General features: G+C 31.1%; 1 protein-coding gene across 1 annotated transcript in view; it reads left to right on the top strand.

Annotated features, from left to right (window-relative positions):
* LOC145296256 (T-cell immunomodulatory protein-like) overlaps positions 1-23,430 on the top strand; it is a 65,658-nt gene continuing 42,228 nt past the window's right edge. The window contains exons 1-5 of the mRNA XM_080142466.1: positions 1-414; positions 6,598-6,831; positions 13,416-13,467; positions 16,359-16,430; positions 18,433-18,545. Of these exons, the coding sequence (XP_079998592.1) occupies positions 225-414; positions 6,598-6,831; positions 13,416-13,467; positions 16,359-16,430; positions 18,433-18,545 (661 nt within the window). The 5' untranslated portion in view covers positions 1-224. The remainder of the gene's footprint in view (positions 415-6,597; positions 6,832-13,415; positions 13,468-16,358; positions 16,431-18,432; positions 18,546-23,430) is intronic.

Below are 23,430 nucleotides of genomic sequence, written 5' to 3'. Positions count from 1 at the left end.
GATTTTCGCCCTTCACCGTTTTCTTTTAAAAGATTTGTGGCGAGTCTTGTACGTTTATTAATTTGGAGGTGATTTATTGCGCTTTTGGGCATCCATCGTTTAGCAACGCCTTAACTCCGAAGTTAAAATCTGTCTACCATTTTAATCTGCCTACCAATGGCTTAAATAACTCATTGGTATTTTGGGGAGTTTGTTAGCCATTTGTGATTAGAAGTTACGAATTAATGTTTGGAATGATGTTAAGTTTGAAGACCTTTATTGTATTGCCCATTTTGTTGGGTGTTTGTAAGTCAAATGCGGATTTTACGGACATAACTGGCCAGGTTTTAGGCAAACAAGATTTGGGTGCGATTGCAGCGTTTGGCGATTTTAATGCAGATAAACATGTCGATGTATTTGTTATTACAAATGCAGGTAAGCAAAGAGGATGTATTATTTGCCTGTTATTTATATATTTATTATATTTTTATTGAAAAAAAAAATCTGTTTTTACTAAAAAAAAAATAAACAAACAAAAAAAAAACGATTGGGATGGGTGGAGTCGACGGCTTTGTTCAGTTAAAAAAAAAAAAATTCTGTTATTCTACGACCTGCCCCAGCGTAGTATAAACGCCCCCAACCACCCCATATTAAGAACGGCTTTCGGAATAAACATGCCTCATGGCTTTCGAGGGTGAAGGGTGTTTATTCTGAAAGCCGTTCTTAACATGGGGAGGTTGGTGTGTTTATAATACGCTGGGGCATGGCGTAAAAATTTACCCTAAAAGAAATAAAAGCCAAGTTCGATTGTTTATTTTAAAAGTGGTAAACATTAACCAGAATGGACTTTTTCAGGGCATTCAACGTGAAGCAGAACAATCCGCCCAAAATGGAAGTAAATCGCAGACTGAGCTTGAAACAAAACCAGGTTGATTTACATTAACCAAAGCAGTACAGCAACAGCACTAACTCGGGTGACGATACAAAAATTGAAAAATACAAATAAACAAGGATAATAATACAGAATATGGCTCCTGCTATTTTTAGATATGATTTTCAAGTTAAATTCAATTTTTTATCTTTTGTTTGTTTATTAAATTATTAAGTGAAAGTATAGAATAGTTAAAAACGTCGGTACTCATGCAGAGAGTGATCCGTGCTGAAATAATAACATTATTATTTAAAAAGCCATTCTTAATATGGGGGGGGGTGATTTTGTACCTATTCTGTATTTTAACCTTACAATTGAATAAAAAAACAAAAACAAAAAAAAAACAGGTGCTAATGCAGAGAGAGTGATCCATCCATCCACGCTGTTTTTTAAATCGTATTTCCACGTTTAAAGTTTTTTTTTATTCAATTGTAAGGTTAAAGTACAGAATAAGTACAAAACACCCTCCCCATGTTAAGAATGGCTTGTTAAATAATATTATTTCAGCACGGATCACTCTCTGCATGAGTACCAAAAAACATATAAAACTTTAATTTAAACGTAGAAATACGATTTCAAAAAATAGCCCGGATCAGGCGGATGATCACTCTCTGCATTAGCACCATAACGCCCCCTTCTCCGCCATCCTATGGGCTTCTAAATAAATATGTTATTATTTCAGTACGATCTGGATTCTGCACAAGCACCTAAACAAACAAGAAAAACAAATTTTTCATTAGTTGAAAAAAAAAAAAAAAAGAAAATGTGTTCCGCGCTATGTTTAGATAGTATTTTCAAGTTAAATTAATTTTTTACGATATCTTTTTTATTTAATTGTTACAGAATAGTTACAAAAATACCTTCCTCTTCCCATGTTAAGAATAGCTTTTTTAAATGATAACGTTATTTTAGCACGGTTTAATAAGTGCATAAGTACCCCCCCCCCCAAAAAAAAAATATAAATAAAATAAATAAAACTACTAATAAAAAGCAAATATATAAGAAAGCTGGAGAAAAGAAGGGAATTTGAAAAGACAGCAAATATTTTTAAATTCTCTTCTTTTCTCCGCCATTTGTTTTTATTTTATCTAATTTTGTCATCTGAAGATGATTCGATGAAGAATCAAAAACATTCGTGATACATACATTATTTTAACATTAAAAAGATTGTATAATTAAGCTTTAGAATTCTGCCATTTTTAACAATGTTATTGTCACATTATATGAAGAGCTGAAGCCGGAACAAACCCAAATTATGTTCAGCAATGTTTCGTTTTTATTTCAAAACTTCCTCAGGATGATTGATTTGAAAAAATAAAATACCAGTACAATATTTGAAAATATATTTGTTGTTTGTAATGTGATGTGAATTTCTTTGTTCTGTTTTTGAAGGGGGAAAAAAGAAGCCATTAGTATTCAAAGTGTGTACAGCAGAATTCGTAGTTATCCGGATGAAGAATTCAAATACATCACACAATCTTTGAAAACATTGCAGTACTCCACTAGCAGTGCCAGAAACCGATCTTAAGAATGCGTGAAAAAAAATTGAATAATTCGACCTCCTATCTTTACAAGCTTATAACTACTTGAAAAATGTAATTCAAACCCTAATTTTTTTTTCAATTAAAGGAGCAAAGACCAAATTAAAAAAAAAATAACTGGTTAAATAGCAAATTATGCAATATTTGTTTTTTTTTTTAAAATTGGTTTTCTTTAAATAAGGTTTGAAGAAAATCAACGAAATTTTACTTACTTCAATTATACAAAAATCGATATAAATTCCAAAAAATCACTTACCTATAAAAATACTATCGAATGTGTGGTTCCATTCTTCATTGTTCAGAATTTATCCATATTTATATTTAAAATTCCATTTATTTTTTAAATAAAAGAATTTTTTAAACGACTATTTGAAAAGCACCATGACGCAAGCATTTTTACGGTGTTAGCGAAAAACTGGAAGTACCGATTTGTCGTTGTTTAGAACTACAGATGGACAGAAGGCAGTAAAAACCACACGTTTGCGTTAGCCATCTAGCCTTGTGCATGAAGAAATGTGTTTCCATAGGTTAAAAATAGTCAAATTTTACTTATAAGTTTTTGCCTAAAAAAAAAACAGTCGAGGAATTTTTTTTTTCTTTTCTCAAAGAAATACATAAATTTTTGATTTATATTTTAATAATTCTTTATCGAGTGAATTTTTTTTTTTTTAAATATCTAAAAAAAAAAAAAAAAAAAACATTGAATGAAATAGAAAAAATTGTCGTCAGCCTACAATACTTACTGGACAATATCAGCAGAACATAGGCTTCCAATTAAAAAAAAAATCAACATGGTTTTGAAAAGAAAAAAAGGTTTTACACTTTGGATTTTACAGGTAAATTTCCAAAAAACACCTTTTTTTTTTGTTTTAATTTACAATATATTATATTGATCTTTTATCTTCAATTTGTGATATATAAAACTTGGTGAGTAAATTAATTATTAAAATTTTAATAGACATTTCAAAATGGGGGTGAATTTAAAAAAACCCGTTTGTCTAAAATATTATATTCAGTTTATTGGAAAGAGCATAAAATTTCACATTGACCCTGAAAATATCGTAAAAATTTAACCAATAGAAAAATTTTGATAGATTTTTTTAAGTTTAAAAATTGAAAAAAAATTAACTTGTAAAATACAATTGATTTCATTACGGAAAAAAAAATGGCTGCATGAAGGCGCGCTGGTACTTTGTAAACACTATTTTAAAAAAAATAAAAAATAATATTTCTATTATTTTTTTAAACAACTTTACTAATTTATTTTGGAAGTATATTCCATAAAGAAAATAAACAACCCACTTTTAAAAAAAATGACAAGTTTTTTGTATTTTATTCGCAGTTTCATGTTAGGGGTGTCAAAAATTCCCCCCAAATTCTGATACACCTAGTACTCCACATAAGTTATATTAAATGGTAATAAAAAAGTCATACAGATATGTTTTTAGAAAAAATAAGCAAAAACCATACATGGACATCTTATTTTACCCACACATGCTAATAATACAATAATTTGCAATATTCTAAACAAACTAGAAATTCCAGTAATACAAACCATACCATAAACAAAGATTAAAAATAACAAAACATTTCCAAAACAAACCCATATCTAAGGTAAGTATAATCTTCTCTTCTTCTTCTCTGTATTAATAAAATGAACTCATTTTTCCCCCTTTGAGTTTGACCTTAATAGGATTAAAACTCAAGATATTTCGTGCAAATGTAATACACACAAACTGCAGCGCATTATCTGAGATGTGCTATAGGCCTATTACCTCTACACTTGCTCGATAATCGTACATTCCTATATTTTTTCTGGTGAGAGTTCACTGCCAAAGCCTGTAAGAATCAATGGAAGTTGTAAAATCTTTTCTCTCTATTTAATTCCTCCTTTTCTTGCTCCTCATTTACATCGCCGCTTCATCGTTCACGAGGGGCTAATACGAACGCACACCGACTACGGGTTTTGTAGTTGCATACAAAAACTGAAATGCTTCCTATTGCAGGAAACGCACCACGCCTAATTATACATTGTTTATTTAAAATTTATTTCGAAACATTATTACACTAGGAAAAACAAACGATTCTCTCCTTTTTCTTTTCTTTTTTTATTCATTAACATATATCGTTTCCTTTTCCTTTAGTTTCGTTTCGTTCGATGTTTTCTTTTTCTGTTTACGTTTTCCTGATTACAGAGTTAAAGATCAATTTTACGGTTAGCGCATTACAAAATGTAAGATGTCAAATTTTCACTTAAAGCGATTACGTACATATCAATCTTGATTAGTAACAAATCATTTCATGTGTGCTTTAAAAAAGTCACCGACTCCAATAGAGAAATACTACATTTGAAAATGTAAACAATGCATTTCTATATGCATCTCTAATAACCTCTATTCCGGTTTACTGCGTTTCATATGCTTTCGTTTTGTTTCTTTGATGTTCTAATTTTTCAGATTTCATTGCGATTGTAAACATCGTAAACCTATAATATATTATCTCCTGCCATAATTGTCATCATACATTGGTGAAGTCAACAAAGGACTAGAGAAAAGGTTTAGTGAGCATAAAAGAGATATAAAAAAAAACATCATTTCCCTGAATTCATTTTCTCTCATTCATTGCAGCATAACTTATAACTTCAGACAAGCTAAACTCATCAAATTAATTTTAAATAAATCTCTGTAAAGACTTCTTGAATCTGCAGTTATTGCAAACTCTGACACAATTATACAGCATGGTGGTTTCTAAAAAAAAAAATCTCAATCTTTCCATGCCATAAACGTTATACACACTGAATGTTAATGGCTTTTTTGTTCAGAAATAGAACAAAGACATCCACTTCACATTACAAATATAACAAATATAGTTTCAAATATTGTACTGGTATTTTATTTTTTCAAATTATTCATCCTAAAGAAGTCTTGAAATAAAGATGAAATGCTGAACATACAATTTTGGTTTGTTCCTTTTTCATTTCTCCATCATGGAATATTATTAGTACAGATATTTTCCAGAAACAATTAGCAAAATTCCTATACACCAGACACTTCTCTAATAAACAAACCTTCTTTTATCCATCCCCGCACATAGCACTCTAGATAAACTAGAAATTCCAATAATACAAACCATATCGTAAACTATAAAAGAAACCTTTAAAAACAGCAAAATATTTCCAAAACAAACCCATATTTAATGCAGATATGTATACTGTCCCATGCCATAATTGTCATCAAATATACGTTGGTGACTCAACGGAAACTAAAGGAAAGGCTTCATGAACATAAAATATATATATACAAAAAATATGAATTCCCTGAATTTTATTTAAAAATTATTAAAACAAACTTCTTAATATACTCGGTCATGGATATGTGAGCGACTACACAAAGGTTAATTAATTTGCATATTCCTTTGAAAAAGGAAAATGCAAATGAAAAAGCGTTAATTATTCATTTTTTATGGTTTCTCATTAGATGATTTCATTATTACGCTGAATTCTGTTTATGCACAGTTTCTACATTCTGCATCATATACAGTGCCGGCAAAAAGAAAGTCTGCATTTGTAATTTTTTCAAAAACTGCAAATTTAAGATAAATTTAATGTAACTGTTTAAACAACATATACCTCATTTGATTTGCCTTTTATTCCTCTATAATTTTACCTGTTCGACTTTTAATTGAAATATTCTAGTGTTCACATCAATTTAAAAAAAATAACTTAAAATTTAGAGGGCATAATTTGCTAGAAACCGCAAAGATCAAATCTTTTTAACTTTGACAGTCAAATTTTGACCTTAACATTTATTGTATTGGGCTCAAATCAAATTATAAAGTTTGATCCATGCTCAAATAACCTACATCTAAAATTTCAAGTGTTGAGATCCAAAATTGGCGGAGGAGTTTGGTAGGGTTTTCAAAGGTCAAATCGTTGAACTTTGCCCCCTTGACAGTCAAATTTCTGTTCAAAAACCGATTAAAAAGATTTTTCGAAATCTCAATACGTTAAATCCTGACAGACTGAAAATTGACAGCGTAGATTGGTAGGGAAATGCACGCACACACACACACTTTCATAGATATATTGATAGATTTCCCATGCAAACTTATTGGCTCTTTTCCAATCTTCTTTTAATCTATTTGCAGGTAAAGCAGTAAAATTATTATTATCTCACCAGGGAGAATCTCCTTATATAGCCCAGAGTTTGATTGGATCCACAGCTGGCAACTTAACAGACACAATAATCACTAATGTCGTCCCTGGTGACTTCAATGGAGACGTCCAAATGGATGTACTTTTGTGTCGACAGAAAGTTAATGATAAGTCTGGACCATTTTATATAGAGATATATTGGGGCAATGGACGTGTTGTTGATCAAGGTAAGCTTTATTTATTTGCATTTTATTTTTATTTTTTTTTAGCTTTGACTAATATGATTATTAAAAGTAGATATTTAGACAGAATAAGGACAGTCTTATCAGGATTTTCTGGGAAGTTTCTGTAAAACACCGGAAGGTACAAGCTAAAGTTTTGTAATTTTAATTTTTTTCGTACAAACGCTGCATTTTTTTTTTTTTTTTTTTTTTCAATGAAAAATATATGTTATTACAAAGATAATTCAATAAAAATTTAATTGAAAAAAAAACAAACTTTTTTTGTTGTTAGACAATTTTTCTAAAACTTTAAGAAAATTGAAATTCAAATCAAGAAAAAAAAACACTCATTGTAAGGTAAGTTTCATATTTAGTTTTTGAATAAAAAAATAACTGATAGTTAACAAAAATGATTTTTTTTATTTTTTATGATTTTTAATTTTGTTCAAATCAAAATAAATATTTATTTTTTTATAATAAACCAATGATAGCAAATAAATATTTCTTAAATTATGTTGGTTGTTGGCTCAGCATTTGTAGCACCTTCCAGCATTGAAAATTCTGAAAATAGTACAGTCCTTATTCTCCATAAGTACCTAAAAGATGGTTTTGTACGTAGACACCATGCAGTGGCAGTATTTTTTTTACCTCCAAAAGGCATACGATACAGCATGGAGATATGGTATTTTCGAAGATATATATAATATGGGAATAAAACAAAATATGTCAATGTTCAAACATAACTTCTTATCTCACAGATATTACAACAGGGAAATACACTCTTGGACGAATATGAACAAGAAGCAGGAGTAAGTAGCACAAGGAAGTGTACTATCCATCACCTTATTCTTAATAAAAATAAATGAAATAATAAAGATAGTTGATACAGGATTTGAAAAATCACTATTTGTAGACTACTTTTCAATTGCATATTCTGTACCAAACATGCCAACAATAGAAAGAAAGATTGTCTAAACAAAAAAGAAAACTAGATTGACAAAAATGGATTCAAGCTAGCCAAAAACAAAACTGTTTGCATCCATTTCTGTAGAAAACAAAAATATCATCTAGACTCACAACTCCAAATACAAGGAGACCCGATCCCAATAGTACAACATACAAAAATTTGTAGGTGTCACACTAGACAGCAAACTTAACTTTAACACACATATCAATAACTTGAAGCAAAAATGTCAAAAAATAAAAATCCTAAGAATAATATCAGACTGGGGAGCAGACCAGGACACAATGTTAAAAATATATCAGACACATATTAGATCAAAATTAGACTATGGGTGTATCACATAAAGATATACCTGTAAATCCTATCTCAAAAACTTAACAACTATACAAAACTAAGGATTAAGACTTAGTCTGGAGCATACTGAACATCATCCATGGAAAGTCTATATATGGAAGACAGCGAACTTTCTCTACATTTAAGATTGCAGAAATTAGCAATACAATATGCAATTAAACTACTAAGTAATCCAAACACTCCAACACATGAGAAACCTTTAACCTGCAATATACAAACGTTTACACCAGCAAACTGAAACACACACCCTCTTTTGGGCATTGTATCAAAGAAATAATAACCCAATAAAAACCCTAATAGCATAGTCACACACACAGCAAGTAAAAAACCATCATGGATATTAAAAAAAACCCAAGTACTGATTTCACTCTTTCTAAACGCAAGAAAAATAACACAAACGACCTAATAAATAGAAGCCACTTTGGCAAATTTAGGGAAAGGTATTTACAATACAAATAAATATACACGGATGGAGTGCAGCATGTATAGATGGATGAAACCATTTCCAAATAGGACTCCCCATTGACGTATCAATATACACAGCGGAATTACAGGCCATCAAAATGGCACTTGAACTAATAAAAACAACAAAGGGGAAAAGTTCATTATACACTCTGATTCTTTGTCAAGCATCTTAACTCTAAGAGAAGAAATCTAACACCCCTACATAACAGACATAATAAACGAATACAATAAAATGAATGAAAAAGGAAGAGATCATCTTAGCCTGGGTTATACCAAGTCATGTTGGTTTAACAGGCAACGAAAAAGGTTGGTAAACTAGCCAAAAAAGCTATAAACAGTGTAACATATGCGACAAAAGGTGGGGATTTACGTAATAAATAAACGTAGGTGTATGAAAGGAATTTATGGGAAAGCAAAACCTAAGTATTCCATCGCACATATAACACGGGTAAAAAGAAAACAAAGAAGACACGGGAAACGAACACGACAAAAACGCGAGGAACGAAACAAAACACCAGTGATAATATTTTCGAAATTAAATTTTATTATGAAACATTAACCTACGATAGGGAGAAGATAATTAGATTAAGTAAAAAAAAAAAAACCCAAATTATAAAGATGAGGAGGGATATCTTTGTATACTATTCGAAGATGCCAACGGGAAAAATACATCAATATGAAAAAATATATCACTCCAAACGAAACAATGGCAATATGAACTCGTTGACTTAAATATATGAGAGAGAGGTAACTTCTGGTTTTTTATGCTTTTTTTCTCTTATTTTTTTTCTTCCAACTTTCAAAGCAAACTTTAACCTTCATTTTATTCGCCTCTGGCAATAGTTCATAGCACGCGGTATTCCTATCGTGTCTATTCAATATTTCACTTATTCTCGGAGTATCCTGTCTCCTGTGTTCATGAAATTAACATCCTGTATTCCGACAACGCCAGCTTGTTCTCCGAAGCATTATTTCTTTCCTTTCGCTGTGGGCATTACTTCGTTTCTTTCGCTGCTGATGGAAGAGGGTGTATCCACATTTTCGTTCATCTGTCGCTGGATGACGCGGTGGAAAATTTTCCACATGCGCACGCCTTGGCACGCCAGCCAAGTAATAACTGCCGTACCAAAAAGGTCTCTTTTCTTTTCTCTCTCTCTCTCTATGTAGTCTATCTTTCTTTCCCTATACATTTCTTACTCTCTCTTTTTTTTTACTTTGTCACTTAGCAGCTGGCAGGGGTCACAAAGCGGTCAACTTGTTTCTGAATAAATGACGGGTCATCTCACTAGCTGATTCCTCACCTCCCTTCTCTCTCTTTCTCCTATAAGGTCTCTCTCTCTCTTTTTTTCTATACTGTCTCTTCCTCTTTCTTTTATACTCTCTTTTTCTCTCTCTCTTGGAAACTATGTTCATTTGCCTCGATAATAAAATAACAAAAAACAATATATTTCTCGTTGGCCCGAAATTAAATATTTCAATTTTTAATTAATTACGTAATCCAATTTATGGGTTACGTCACAACAGGAATACAACTAACATCAAAATTCCATACACAGATTTCAGTAGAAGAATAAAAGAATACAACAGAAATGACAAGCAAAATGGGATACTTGCACCCAAAATGAATTACACGAGCACTAATTTACAATTAAAAAGGAAAACAAAACAGTAATAAAAGGATGAAAAGAAAACATTGTTCTAAACAGAATTAGAATTGGACACACTAAACTAACGTCCTCATACTTAATTGAAACTATAGAAAAACCAAAATGCACATTCTGTGACCAGCAAATGGCAATAAAACACATACTAACGGAATGCCGGAAATACAGGAACATCAGAAACAAATATTACGCAACAAATGAAATCAAAGAATTATTTCATAAGGAAGCACCAAACCAGATCATCGAATATTTAAAAGAAAAAAAAATACAACTCTTCAAATTACTGTAAACAATATTAATAAAACCTTAAAAACAATGAAAAGTTTAAAAAATAATTATTAAAATTTTGTGCAAACCATATTAAAAAAAACAAACTATCCCAATCCAATAAATGATTTTGTATTAAATGACCCACAGTGGTTGATATGCCATAAAACAACAATAAACCAAACCAACCAAGCTTTCAAAGTCTTTTTCTATTTAAGGTATTGTGAAGTCAGCGTTCAGTCATGAAAAAATGTTATTTTAATACAATACTTATGCCATTATCTAAGTTGGATTTTTTTAGTCTCCATTAATAGATTACCAATATTGTGGCGGGCGAAAATCACTCATCTTTACAACAACATTTTTGTGCAAATAATGAATTCCTATTTTACAACATATGCGATCAAATCATTCTGAGGAATTGAATATCTTAAATAATATGTTTACAACTATTGAAGTTTTAAATATGTATTTTTTTTTTTCTCGCCATGATGTTAAATTGAAGGAATAAAAAAAACATTTAGTAAAGAGTCCGTGTGTTGTCTGCAGTGTTATTTTGAAATGCTGGAAGAATACGTTTGGCGAACGTGATATGAAAGTCAGGGTTGTTTTCTGTGATAAAAGCAGAGGAAAAAAGAAAAAGGAAGAAAATGTATAAAATTCTGAAGATGCGTATAGCACCAAAATATTAATTTTTAGCAAGTAAATATTTGCTTATTTTCATAATATTGCATTGTAATTTGGCTTTCAAATTGGCTTTCATACTATTTTATTTTAAAATTTAATCAATGCTTCTATCACAGAAAATACAACCCTGAATATGGAAATGTTTTCTGTAAAATTTAGTTACCATTTTTAATCAGCATAACATGCATGTTATTCCCAAAATTAGAATTTTATCTAGTGTATTTACAAAGAAGTTTTATGTTAAGAAGCACCAAAATTTTATTATTTTAAGTTTTTTAAACAATTGGTGATTATTAGGTATAATGGAATTTCAAAAAGTGCATTTTAAGTAAAAACATTATGTACTTGCGTAGTATATTGAAATTATTTAAAATTGCAAAATTTACAAAAATAATTAAGTATAAGATTTGCTAGAATTATTTTTTTACAAAAAAAAAAAAAAACAACAAAAAAAAAAAAATACATATTGGTAATCCGCCATTTTCTATTTTGAAATGGCAAATTACAATTATTTTGTCCAAATCATAAACGACAGTTACCTTCCCTGGAATTTAAAAACTGTTCAACATTAACAAATATGATAAAAGTATAATTCAATAAATTTTATTTTTACTTGTAATTTTTATACTCTACCATTTTTCGTAATTTTGCATTTTTTTACAAATTTTTACATGACATGAATTAGGTACGTGAAAGAAAACTTCAAAGTTAACATATCTCAAAATGGAACAGCTCAGCAGAAGGAGTATGCAGAGACCATTCTAATGATACTTGAACCATCTCTGTAGGACAAATAATAAGAAAGTTACAACAATTCTAAAGCTGAAATTTGAGGCTAATTTTGGACAATAGAATCAATGGATTTCCTTAAAGTTGTGACCGATATCAAGATTTTTCCCAGTTATTTTGTCATAACTTTCTTATTTCTTGTCTGATTTCAAAAAAAAAAAAAAAAATCACTGGAGAGCTTATTGAATGGAGAACAAGAAAAATATATTTTGAAAGTTTATTAATCAATTATTTACAAGATTAAGAGGTGAAGGGGATGCCGGGGCGGAAGATATAGTCAATTTCTAAGGCAATATTACATCCCCGCATATGAAGGGGGGGTATTATAGGGGTAAAATTTCCCCCAAATCATTCGTCTGTTTATTTGTCTACACTTTTCTCAATAACCATGCCTTGAATTTTTTTGAAGTTTTATACAAACATTAGTTATGATGAAAGTAAATTTTTGCCAGAATGGATTTTTCCGGATGACTCTGGTTGCCTCCCCCCTCTTCCCCTAATTTTATTAAGAACCTGTCAATACCAATTTTTCATGCCAGTCATAGACATAACTTGGCTCACTGCAATCAACGCTCCCAACATACAGCTTCATCATGATCAACATGCCCAATGTCAAAGCCATCATTTCCTTCAATGACAAACTTGCAGCATTTGGGCCAAGGATTCTACCTGCACGTAGCAAGTTTTTGTTTTATTTTGCCGATTCATCACAACCAGAACATAAATGCTTCTTGCAGCCTTCAGCATATCATGGCAATGCACACCATGAAAAACAAAGTCTCTTTACGTAATATGCATTGCACAAGGTATTTTCACCTTCACAGCATTCACCTTCCTTGATATTGCAGTCGTCTTCTATATGTTGGTCACTCTCGAAATTCTCTTTTCAGATTTATTCACTCGTGGACAAGGACTCTTCATGCTCGGCTTGTTTACGTAATGTTTCGCTGACCTCTTTCTTGGTTGAAGAACCATTACATGTCAAAATTGTACTACAAGTTCTTACACCATTACAACAATGATCATATATTATTATAAGCATATTCGAAAAGGAGGCTACACCAAAGAGAGGTCACTCTCATATTTTCGGGTTGCCAGATTAGTCTTTTTTTAAAGCTAAATTTCGCAAATTTGGCTTTTTTGAAGCAGCTTAGCCTTCAAAAATTGTATTTGACCTTTGTCACAGCATAATGTATGGTCTAAGTAAGGAACAAACAGAATATTATAAAGATGAGTCAGTAATTGAATTATATTATTATTATGTTTGTTATAACCGAGCCAACTTGGTTAAGACCTATAAATGAATATTAATAAGTCTTCAATCATTCTATAAACACATCCAAAATATATATATATATATATATATATATATTATTTATTTATTTATTTTTTTTTTTCAGATAATCCAACATTGCTGTCTGAACAATTATTAGACCAACCACTTGTTATGGAGTAAGTTTTTGCTTTTTTTTTTAACTAATAATTTTTGGAAAAAAATTTTAATCTATTGTAAAAATCGATTTTATGAAATTAAAAAAAAAATATTTTCTTTATTTACAAAATTTGAATATTTACTTAAAATTACCTTTTAATTAAAAAATAAAATAATAATAGTATATATATATATATATATATATATATATATATATATACGATTATACATTCTTCAGATTTGTCTGATCTTGTCCTTGCTTTCTTTGTTTCACCTCGTTGGTCTAGTGGTTTCAATCAGTTTGCTGTTTTGATACCTCATTGTAATTCAGCTCCCTATTCCAACAGTTTTTCTTGAAATTTCATCTTTCTGACTGTTTTCCTCCTATATATAGCCTTGGTCTTTTCAGTATTAAGACGAATAGGCGTCTTCTGCCTTTACAATAATAATCTTTTGTTCTATTAGCTCCTTACATCAAGTAGCTTCATGCCTTGTCTGGAGCGATTTAGAAAAAAAAAGTAATTCATTGGTAGTTTTAATTTCTTAAATCTTTCTTACCCTCCAAATTCCAATGCTAAGTGAGATACTAAAAAATGTGTTCCATATTTATAAATCACATTATATATATGCAAAGGCCGATTGAGATGGCTATAACTATTTTTCATGTCTGAAATTGCTTTGCATTTCAATTTCAGAAAAAAATGTGTTGCTTACAATATTTGCTTGGTTAGTAGTGATAGTTATAGTTTTATAACCACTAAAAAAAATCCCAACAAAAGCCAAACAGTATCTGAATTTTTGGAGATGAGGATTGATAATTTGTATTTTTTTTGATTATTTGGACTACTGTTCTCATTTTGTCTGATGTAACCTCCGACCTTCCTAAGATATCTCTTTATTACAGAGAGAGAGAGAGAGAGAGAGAGGTGAGTAAACGTGGAGGTAGACACGTTTACCAGAACCGGTCAGCTGATCAGATTACGTATGAATGACGTGATCAGCAGATCGGGGAGATTTGATTTGGGTTTTGAAGAAGACTGACGGTTTTTTCTGTTGTCTCCCCCCCCCCTTCACTGGGGAGGGGGGAGACGAACGCTGACGTGTGTGAAGAAGAACCCACACAAGGCGATTTCACTTCCACCTCCTGCAGGACCTCTGGGGAAAGTGAAATAAAAAACTATAAAACACATTCATCATCTTGGAGTGATAAATCTTCGTCAAACAGGTATCAAGTCTCCCTCCAGGATGAGAAATTCCCAGATGGCCCAACATCGAAGGAGCAGAGGTAGGTTCTGAAAATACATGTCACACACACGATTCCCTTTATGATAATCAAACACCCAACCATTTATATTAGAGACAATCACACGGAATCCTTTTTTTATGTAATACACCCAAACGTAAATGGTGCCCCACAATGATAACTCTAGTGAGAACACAGATGAAGAACAATATGTAACAAAAGTTCAATTTGGTTGCCCCTAAATGAAGAACCTATGTAACATCTTGTCAAACTTTGGAATCAGCACAAAAGTTTGAATGGAACCCTTTATTTAATCCATGGGGGTAGACTGCTCTCATTTTGTCAGCTATGACCGGGTAGAAGTCTTAAGAAAATTTCAATTGTATTCATATTGTTGTCTGCACTGAGGATATAACCTTCAACCTCCAGAAGAGTGTCACTTACAACAGAATTTTACATAGTACTTTATCCTTGTGAACAATTCTAGTATGCATTTCGGGAGCCTTAAACCTATTAAATATTTCTGAGTACGACAAGAAACACCCTAAGAAAGTCAGAGTGAAAATAACACTCAAGATAACAGTAGTCTGAATAATCAAGATAATAATACAAAAACCAAACAGTCAGTTATGGTTCATGCCTCTACTTGTATACAAGTGACTGGGAATTTGATATTCCCACGAAACTTCCTCCTTTAGAGAAAGCCAGTTTAACCTGTCTAAGGTAAGTGCTCCTTTGGTACGGTATAGTATACCTATATAAGAGTTAAATATCTCCTGAGATGGAGTACTGTTTATAAATATGGAGTATTTCCACTCGAAGCACTCTTTCTTGCCTCAACAGAGTATAAAATCGACTTTACAATCTATTGGGAAATGATTTCTCATCTACAACTGTTTTCTTACAGCTGAGATGTTTTTGGTCTTCCTCTACTCTATCATTATCTTTATAGAAGATGCTCGACTGAGCTCCAATAGCTGGTTCCTTCTTGTTAAATTTTCACAGCAAGAACTTGTCTTAGTATCACAACTGCAAAGAACTTGTCTTTATTTCTCTGTATGTCTAGCATGAGGTGGAATTTTCACAAACAGTTTCTTTCTAAAAATTTCCTACCTTTGTGGAACACATTACCATGGGATTGCTTCTTTACAGATTACAACCTAGCTGTTTTTAAATCAAATGTCAGCAAATATTGGTCATAAATTGTACTTCATAAGTAAATCAAATTGTTTTCCTTCTATTGATCATTTTCAATCCTCTCATCATATTATTCATCATTAAACTCACAATCTATCACATTATACCTATCCTTAAGTGGTTTTTGGCCTTGATAAGAGGTGACTCTTAGTTGAAATAAAAAAAGAAACATTTTAAGCCATCACCCGTCACTTTTTCTTTACACACTTTCTGCTTTTACTATTCTATTCCAATATTTCATATTTAGTAACGCAGCCAAACCTAAGGATTCTAACATATTTTTATAATTGTAATCTTCAATTAGTTTAGCCATTTTTCTTTGTACATCTTTAAGTCTTTAATATTATCCTGAATATAAATATTGATAATGAAATTTGTTTCATGCCGTGATTTATTTGATGGAGGCATGAAACCACAGATACTAAATTTTACATTATAATCTCATGCTTTTATTTACACTCTTTCTGACAGCGCCAATGCTGACATGATAGCTGATCTATTTGGTGAAGGTGTCGACAAAAAAAGAAAATTCTGGATCGGCAGGTAAAAACATTTTATGTTCTTCTCGTTAATGTTGTTTATAATCATTTAGTTTTTGTTATTAACAAAGCGTACCTCTCTCATTAGTTTTGCTACCACAAAAATATGATTGAATTGTTGACTCCTTTGTTGTTTCTTCTCCATGGTGTAGAGTTACTGCTGTGTCATGCAGCTTGTGATATGTGTTCATTCATGAAGTAAACTTTAAGATAAGGAAAAAATGAAGCAGTCTACTTGGAAATAAGAAATTGACAATCGATATTTATTAAAAAAAAAACAAAAAAAAAACTGTTACCCATTATCTTTAAGTTGGATTTTTTTTTTTAGAGGGAAATGCGAGGGAGGGGGTGTAATTAATTTGTTTTCACATTTTTTTTAATTAACAAATAAATATCATAAAATTGGTTTATATAATTGGAAATTTTTATTTTTTAATTTAAACATTTTTTTAATTTTAAATAGAAATTAAAGAAATGTTTTTATTTATTTTTCAAATCAAACGTTTTCATAATTGAAATGTTTTTTTTTTTTTTTGGTCTGAATATATTTTTTAAATAGTTTATTTGGACAATATTTTTAAATATATTAGTTCAGTTCAATTTTGCCAAAGTCTAAGTGGTCAGAAATGATGAGGGCCTGTTTTTTAATGATCACTGCTTGTTAATTTCTCATTTCAAAACTGGAAACCATCATCAAGTAGACCATTTCTCTTTTATCTTAAGACGTATATTTTATTTCACTTAATTGCTGTCAACCCCCCCATATTTCCTTATGTATCAGAAAACATACTATGTGACATACAAATATCTGTGCATAATGTTGCCAAGCTAATCAAACACCTTGATTCCAGTAAAGCAACTGGCCCTGATGGCATTCCAAGTGCTGAAAAAGATTCAACCAGAAGTAGCTCCCATACTTACAAAGCTGTTTAAACGTTGTCTTAAGAAGAATGGTTTCGCAACACTCTGGAAAACCTCATCAGTATGCCCTATATTTAAGAATTTAGGTGACTAGTCATCTTCCTCTGAGTACAGACCAATAAGTTTCCTGTACGTTATGAGTAAGTTGTTGAAATCTGTTAGATAAAGTAGTCAATCATCTCTTCAAAAATACCCTTCTTAGCGACATGCAATATGATTTCCATTCTGCTAGATCTACAGCAGATATGCTAACAGTTATATCTCCTAGTATTAGCGGATCTCTGAATAGAGTCTTCCTTTCTAGGGCAGTTGCTCTTGACATATCAAAGGCCTTTGATAGGGTATGGCATAAAGGTCTACTTCACAAGATCTCCAGCTATGGTATAGCTGGAAATGTCTTTTCAATTATTAAATCATTTCTCTGTGATAGGTTCATAAGTGTAGTGGTTAATGGGCAGAAATCAGAAGCTCACAGTATTAATGCTGGAGTCCCTCACGGGTCCATCCTGGGCTCAGCTCTTCCTGATCTACATCACTGTCAAGATCAAAGTGTAGTATCTGTTCTTCAGATGCTGCACTTCCATTTCTTGTTCTCTTTCGGTGGGGGAGAAATCCTTCACGACTGAGACAATTTTTATTTTTGTACCTTTTCTCCACGTTAAAAAACGACCCTGGTGTCTAACTCTGTCCTGTGGGGAGGCATAGTAAATAGGTACATCACTGATCTTCCAAACCACGTCCTAAGATCCTAATTATCAGCTAGTGGCTAGAAAGTGGGTGCTCATTTTATGGTTAATTTATATAGAAAAATGATTGCTACTTTTTGAAAAAGTAATTTCTTCATATAGTGAAAACTATTTTTCTGCGCCACTTTTAAATGCTTCAGCACCTCCCAAAACCTATAAAAGTTGTCATTGTAAAGTTGTTTTTTTTTGAGTTGGATAGAATCTTGACATTGATCAAAACATTTTTCCAGAAATAATCCATCTGGGTAAAACAGGTTAAAGGTGTTAATAATGCCATAAAACTACACAAGAAAGCCATCTTTAATTCTTTTTTTTTATTTTATTTTTTTTTTGTTCTAGCAAAGATAAAAACTTTACCACTCAAATAATAAAGGGTGAAGAATCTGTTCTATCTCCGCTAAGAAAACCCCAGTCCAGTGCCTTTGTTGATCTCAACAGTGATTTTTCTGCTGGTATGTGTGAATTAAATTTTTTTTTATTTATTTATTTTTTTTTTAATTTCTTAATTTTCTTTTCTTTTTTTTTTTTTGTTTATTGTCTGATTTTTTTTTCTTTTTGGTTCTTCTTCAGAATTCCCCGTATATTAAAACAAAACTAGAGAAAAATCTGTGATGTACATATCTGTAATGATTCCAAAAAACCATGTAAATTAATCGAGTATTTTTATTTTTGAATAAGAAAATCAAATTTTCTGAGTATCTGAAAAGCGCTATTTTGAAAAGGTGTCAAACAAAGGGAGATAAGTCAACAATAATTCATACTAGATCTATGTTGTAATGCCTACAAATTCCCATTAATCGCTTTAAAATTTTCTTAAAAATAAAAGTATTTGATCAATTTGCATGATATTTGGAATATGATATTTTTGTTTTGTCACAGATATGTGCATCATACAGATTTTTTTTTATTAAACACCAAACTTTTAGCTTATTATAAAAATAATTTTGAAGTATGTACATTGTTTAATCTCTTACTTGGCAAGGATGTGTTGGTGTTACATAATGAAGGGTGAGGAGAATGATTGGCGGATCAGGGCAATGAAGGATAATCTCACCAGATAAGAGTTTCCAGTGAAAGTAGCAATACACACGGACGATAAAACCCTTTGGATGATTACGGATTTCAAGGGGGTTCTGCTAAAATCGTCATATTTTAAAAACTAAAGCATCTTAAGTCCTCAAAATACCACTGTTTTGTTTGAAAATGAATATACTTTCAAATAAATTAATAAATAATTATGTACATTATATATTTTAAGAGTTTTAAGCAAATAAAGTGCTGAAAATGTTAATATCATAAAGCAGCGTTTTCGGTAAGATTTTGTAATGACCCCCTCCATATCTGTAAATGGTCGTACTGCGATTCTCTTAAGAATTTCGTCATGAAATTTGGAAATTAACTAGAAGAGATATCACTTTTAATAGATTCAGTTGTCCGAAATTCTTTTGGCAGCTCATTTTTTTGTTGTGTTAAAAAAAAGTAACTTCAACATGACGAGTTTGTAAAATTTTGAAAAAAAATTTCTTCGGACACCCACAGTTAAATAAATTAATCTTTTTACTACATTTATCCGTTAAAAATAAAAATGTAACCGGCTTTATCTTGTGGTATCGAGCAATTTAAAATCATGATAATGGAAAAAAATTGTTCTATTTTTAAAAAGTATCTAAAAACGATCTGTAGAAGCAATAGCAGCTACTATCACTGATATTAATTACTTTACTGTAAACAAACTTTTTTTTTTTTTTTTTTTTTTTTTTTATTATTCCAGAATGAATTAAAAATAAAAAAAAGTGAAAATATGAATATAAAAAAAAATGTTCTTGCATATTTAGTTGGAGCTCATATTATCAGAACATAATTAGCTTTAACTAGAGCTATTTGGTTATCAGAATATATAATTTTAAAGCAATCCGGCATCATTTTTGGTCAAATTTTAAAAATTTAGTTGAAAAACAAATATGTAACGTGTGCACTTTTATCCATTACATTCGTTTTTAACAGTGAATTAAAGTGTTTTGTTTTTTAAAAAAACAAAACAAAAAAAAACAAAACTGTGAAATATGATATTTTTGCTTCACATGTGCGAGCAGTACCACCCCCATTCCTAATATATATAGATATATATAATTTTTTTTTTTTTTTTTTTTTTTTTTCAGCGAATTATAATCGAATGGACACTAATGTACCCAATTATATATCATATATATATATATATAAATAAATACAAAATCAATATTTAAATATTTGTAGGAGGTGCTCAGTTTCTAGTTAAGTTCCTATTTACGTGCCTCCCCATAAGGACAGTTAGACACAAGGTCAGTTAATGTGAGGAAAATCCAGTCTTCCAAAAAGGGTCAATCTGGAGAGAAACAAACATAAAAATTGTCTCAGTCATGAAGGATTTCTCCTTCACTGAGAAGGCGAAGTGTTGCATCAGAATACTACACTGTGAGCTTGACCCAAAGTCCAGCTAGAGAAATAAAAAAAATGTCTTAAACTGGAAAGTTTAACGAAATAATGTGTCGCTCGGACAAGAAATGTAATTGAAAATAAAAACCAAATTTATCAAAAATTTGTGAACGTTTTGTTAGCTTTAGCAAAAAATGTTTTTTGATATTTAAATAAGTGGGCAAAAATACTTAATAAGTTTTCCAAACGTCACGTTTTCTGTTAGTGATGTTACTTGTTTTAAATGAAATTTATTTTTTTCTATTTGTTGTAATTTTTAAGTTTCACACCCCTTAAGAATTACGACAAACAAACAAAAATAAATTTCATATTTAAAAGTAATTTGATGTCCAAAATCTAAGGCATAACATTTTCAAAAGTCAATAATTATGACCCACTAATCGTAAATATGGAGGTCAAACGCCTTAAAAAAATGATAAAAAACTACCTTAATCCTACCTCTAATCCTAGGTACGAGTGGCAAGCCTCCTCCTCTTAAAACCTTCTTTAGCCTTAACAATAACGCTAAGTGGCAAGCTCCTCACCAAACAAAGTTCCTTGATAAGCTACATATAAGTGTCTAAAAAAAAAAAAGAAAAAAATGCTTCCTTAAAGAAAAGTGCACCATTTATCACCCATAAAAAAATAAATTAGTCAACTGTCCTAAAATGCTAGAATGGTCTTGAAATGGTGAATTATTTTACATTAAATTTATGTGAAACTAACCTCCACTCTAAATTCTAAAATTGTTTTTGTTTTGTTTCTATCAAGTCTTCAGGGTGTTCACACATAATTTTCCTTAGCTCTATCATTAACCCAAAGTCAGAGTGGCAACCTCCTCATCCTCTCATAATTGCACAAAGACCCTCTTAAAACCACACATAATCGTCTTTAGGAAAAAAAAATAAATAAAAGAAAAGCGCACAGGATTTATCTCCGATAGAAAAAAAAAAATGGTTAACTGCCCTAAAACGCTAGAATGGTTCAAAATGGGGAATCATTTTACATTAAATTCTAAAATAATACTTGTTTATCTTTCATTAAAGTTTTTTAAAGTATTCACACATAATTGACTACAAAGCTAAAATCGCATATTTTGAGGAGGTGGCCAGATAGGGTGGGGTGTTAACGAAAGGTATTAATCTACAATAATACCAAAGAGATATTGCAATATATTCATTTTTAAACAGTCCTAGATTTCAATTTCAATTATTTGTACATTAGAATTCAGCTTTGAATTCTTTAATTTCTTTTCTTTTAATGGATATATGGCATTTTTAAGGAATTGCAGCATATTTATGTGCATTTACTGCAGATTATTTGGAAACCATTAATTTTTGCAGATTTTCAGTACCATATTCTAATTCCTAACACAAAAATACACTAATATAGTAAATTTCATTGCTTAATTTTGTGTTTTAACAAAGATATAGCATTTTTACTGAAAAAGTAGCGTAAAAAATGTGACAAAACGCATATGGTCTTAAAGAGGGAAAAATATCCAAATGTGTGAGGCACAAAAATAGTCATAAATTCCTTAATTTTAATTGGATTTAAAAAATTTAAAAAGATTCTTTCTTAACTCATCAAGCTCTTTCCATAGATATCAATATTGAAATATTTTAAGCTATTTCAATTTTTTTATGTGTATTGCTAGTGAAAGTAGTTTCTGTCAGTTTCCGGTCAGACACTCAAGTGGGGCAAGTTATGTAAAATCTGCTCCTGCCATGAAATTCCCATTTTGGTGGGAATGGCATACAATGTGAACTAGCATATCAAGATGGCTCAAGCAGTCTCTGTATCTCTGTCTCTATAACACAGTAACGTACCTCTTAAAAGTATAGCCCTCTCTGACCTCGGTAATTTGTCACTTTGTTTAAGCCAATAAAATCTCCAATGGAGAAAAAACAAAACTTTGTCTCCTTGTGTGAGAAAAAAATGATGGAGGATGACTGTGTGTGTTAATGGGATTATACACACTTCAGAAATGTAACGTCACAACATTAGTTTGCCTTTATCCAATTATTTATAACTAGCAGGGGTACCTGGTGTTGCCCAGATGTTTGGAGGTGTAAAAGAAAGAAAAAACACAAGTGAAGTGTTAGTAGGGAGGGAGGCTCGAACCCGAAGGCGGGAAAAAAAAGTGAAAGAAAACGTGACATCTTACTGTTACACTACGAAACCAAAGAAAGTGAAAAGCATTCAAATTTAGCGATGTCAATCAAAAAGTTGACTTGCTAAGTGAATATGCATGTGCAGAAATGAAGGTTGGCTGAAGGCCAGCTCAGCTTTTCGCCGTTTCATTTATTTGTTTTCCCACGATGTTGGGAAACCAATCTCCCCCGAAAAAGGGTGGGGGGGGGGCTCTCAAATGAATAGCAATTATCTGATATGAAGGGTATTCCTCTCATTGATCAAAGCCTTCAAGACGTGCCGGCCACGAAGACCAGCGAGGTGATTTGATTCGATTCAGTTTCGCGTTATTCATACAAAAAAGATTAACAAACACTGGAAACCAGGTTTTTTTTTTTTTTTTTAAAACTTGCTCAAAATAAATGTAGAGATGATGGCTGTTCACAAATCATAGATATTACAATCTAGAGAGTATATAAAAAGTTCTAAAATATAGCCCCCCCCCCCCTCAGGAGACCCCCACGAAAAAAGCCTTTGCTGGACATACAAAAACGCGCGTGGCCATTTTGCCTTTTATATATATAGATTATTTATATTCAGAAAAATGTTTTCTATGATTGTAATAAGCTGTTTGTAAAGTTAAATTGAGAATCCCTTTTCCTTTCAATCTCAACTAATAATTCATTGGCAGAAAATAACTTGTTTCTTATTAATACATTTTAAATAGTTGGCTCAATGGGTAGTAACATCTCT

Source organism: Euprymna scolopes, chromosome 2, assembly GCF_053919585.1.
Source record: "Euprymna scolopes isolate OS-2025 chromosome 2, ASM5391958v1, whole genome shotgun sequence".
In the NCBI taxonomy this organism is placed as follows: Eukaryota; Metazoa; Mollusca; class Cephalopoda; order Sepiida; family Sepiolidae; genus Euprymna; species Euprymna scolopes.
This window is presented reverse-complemented; position numbering and strand designations above follow the sequence as displayed.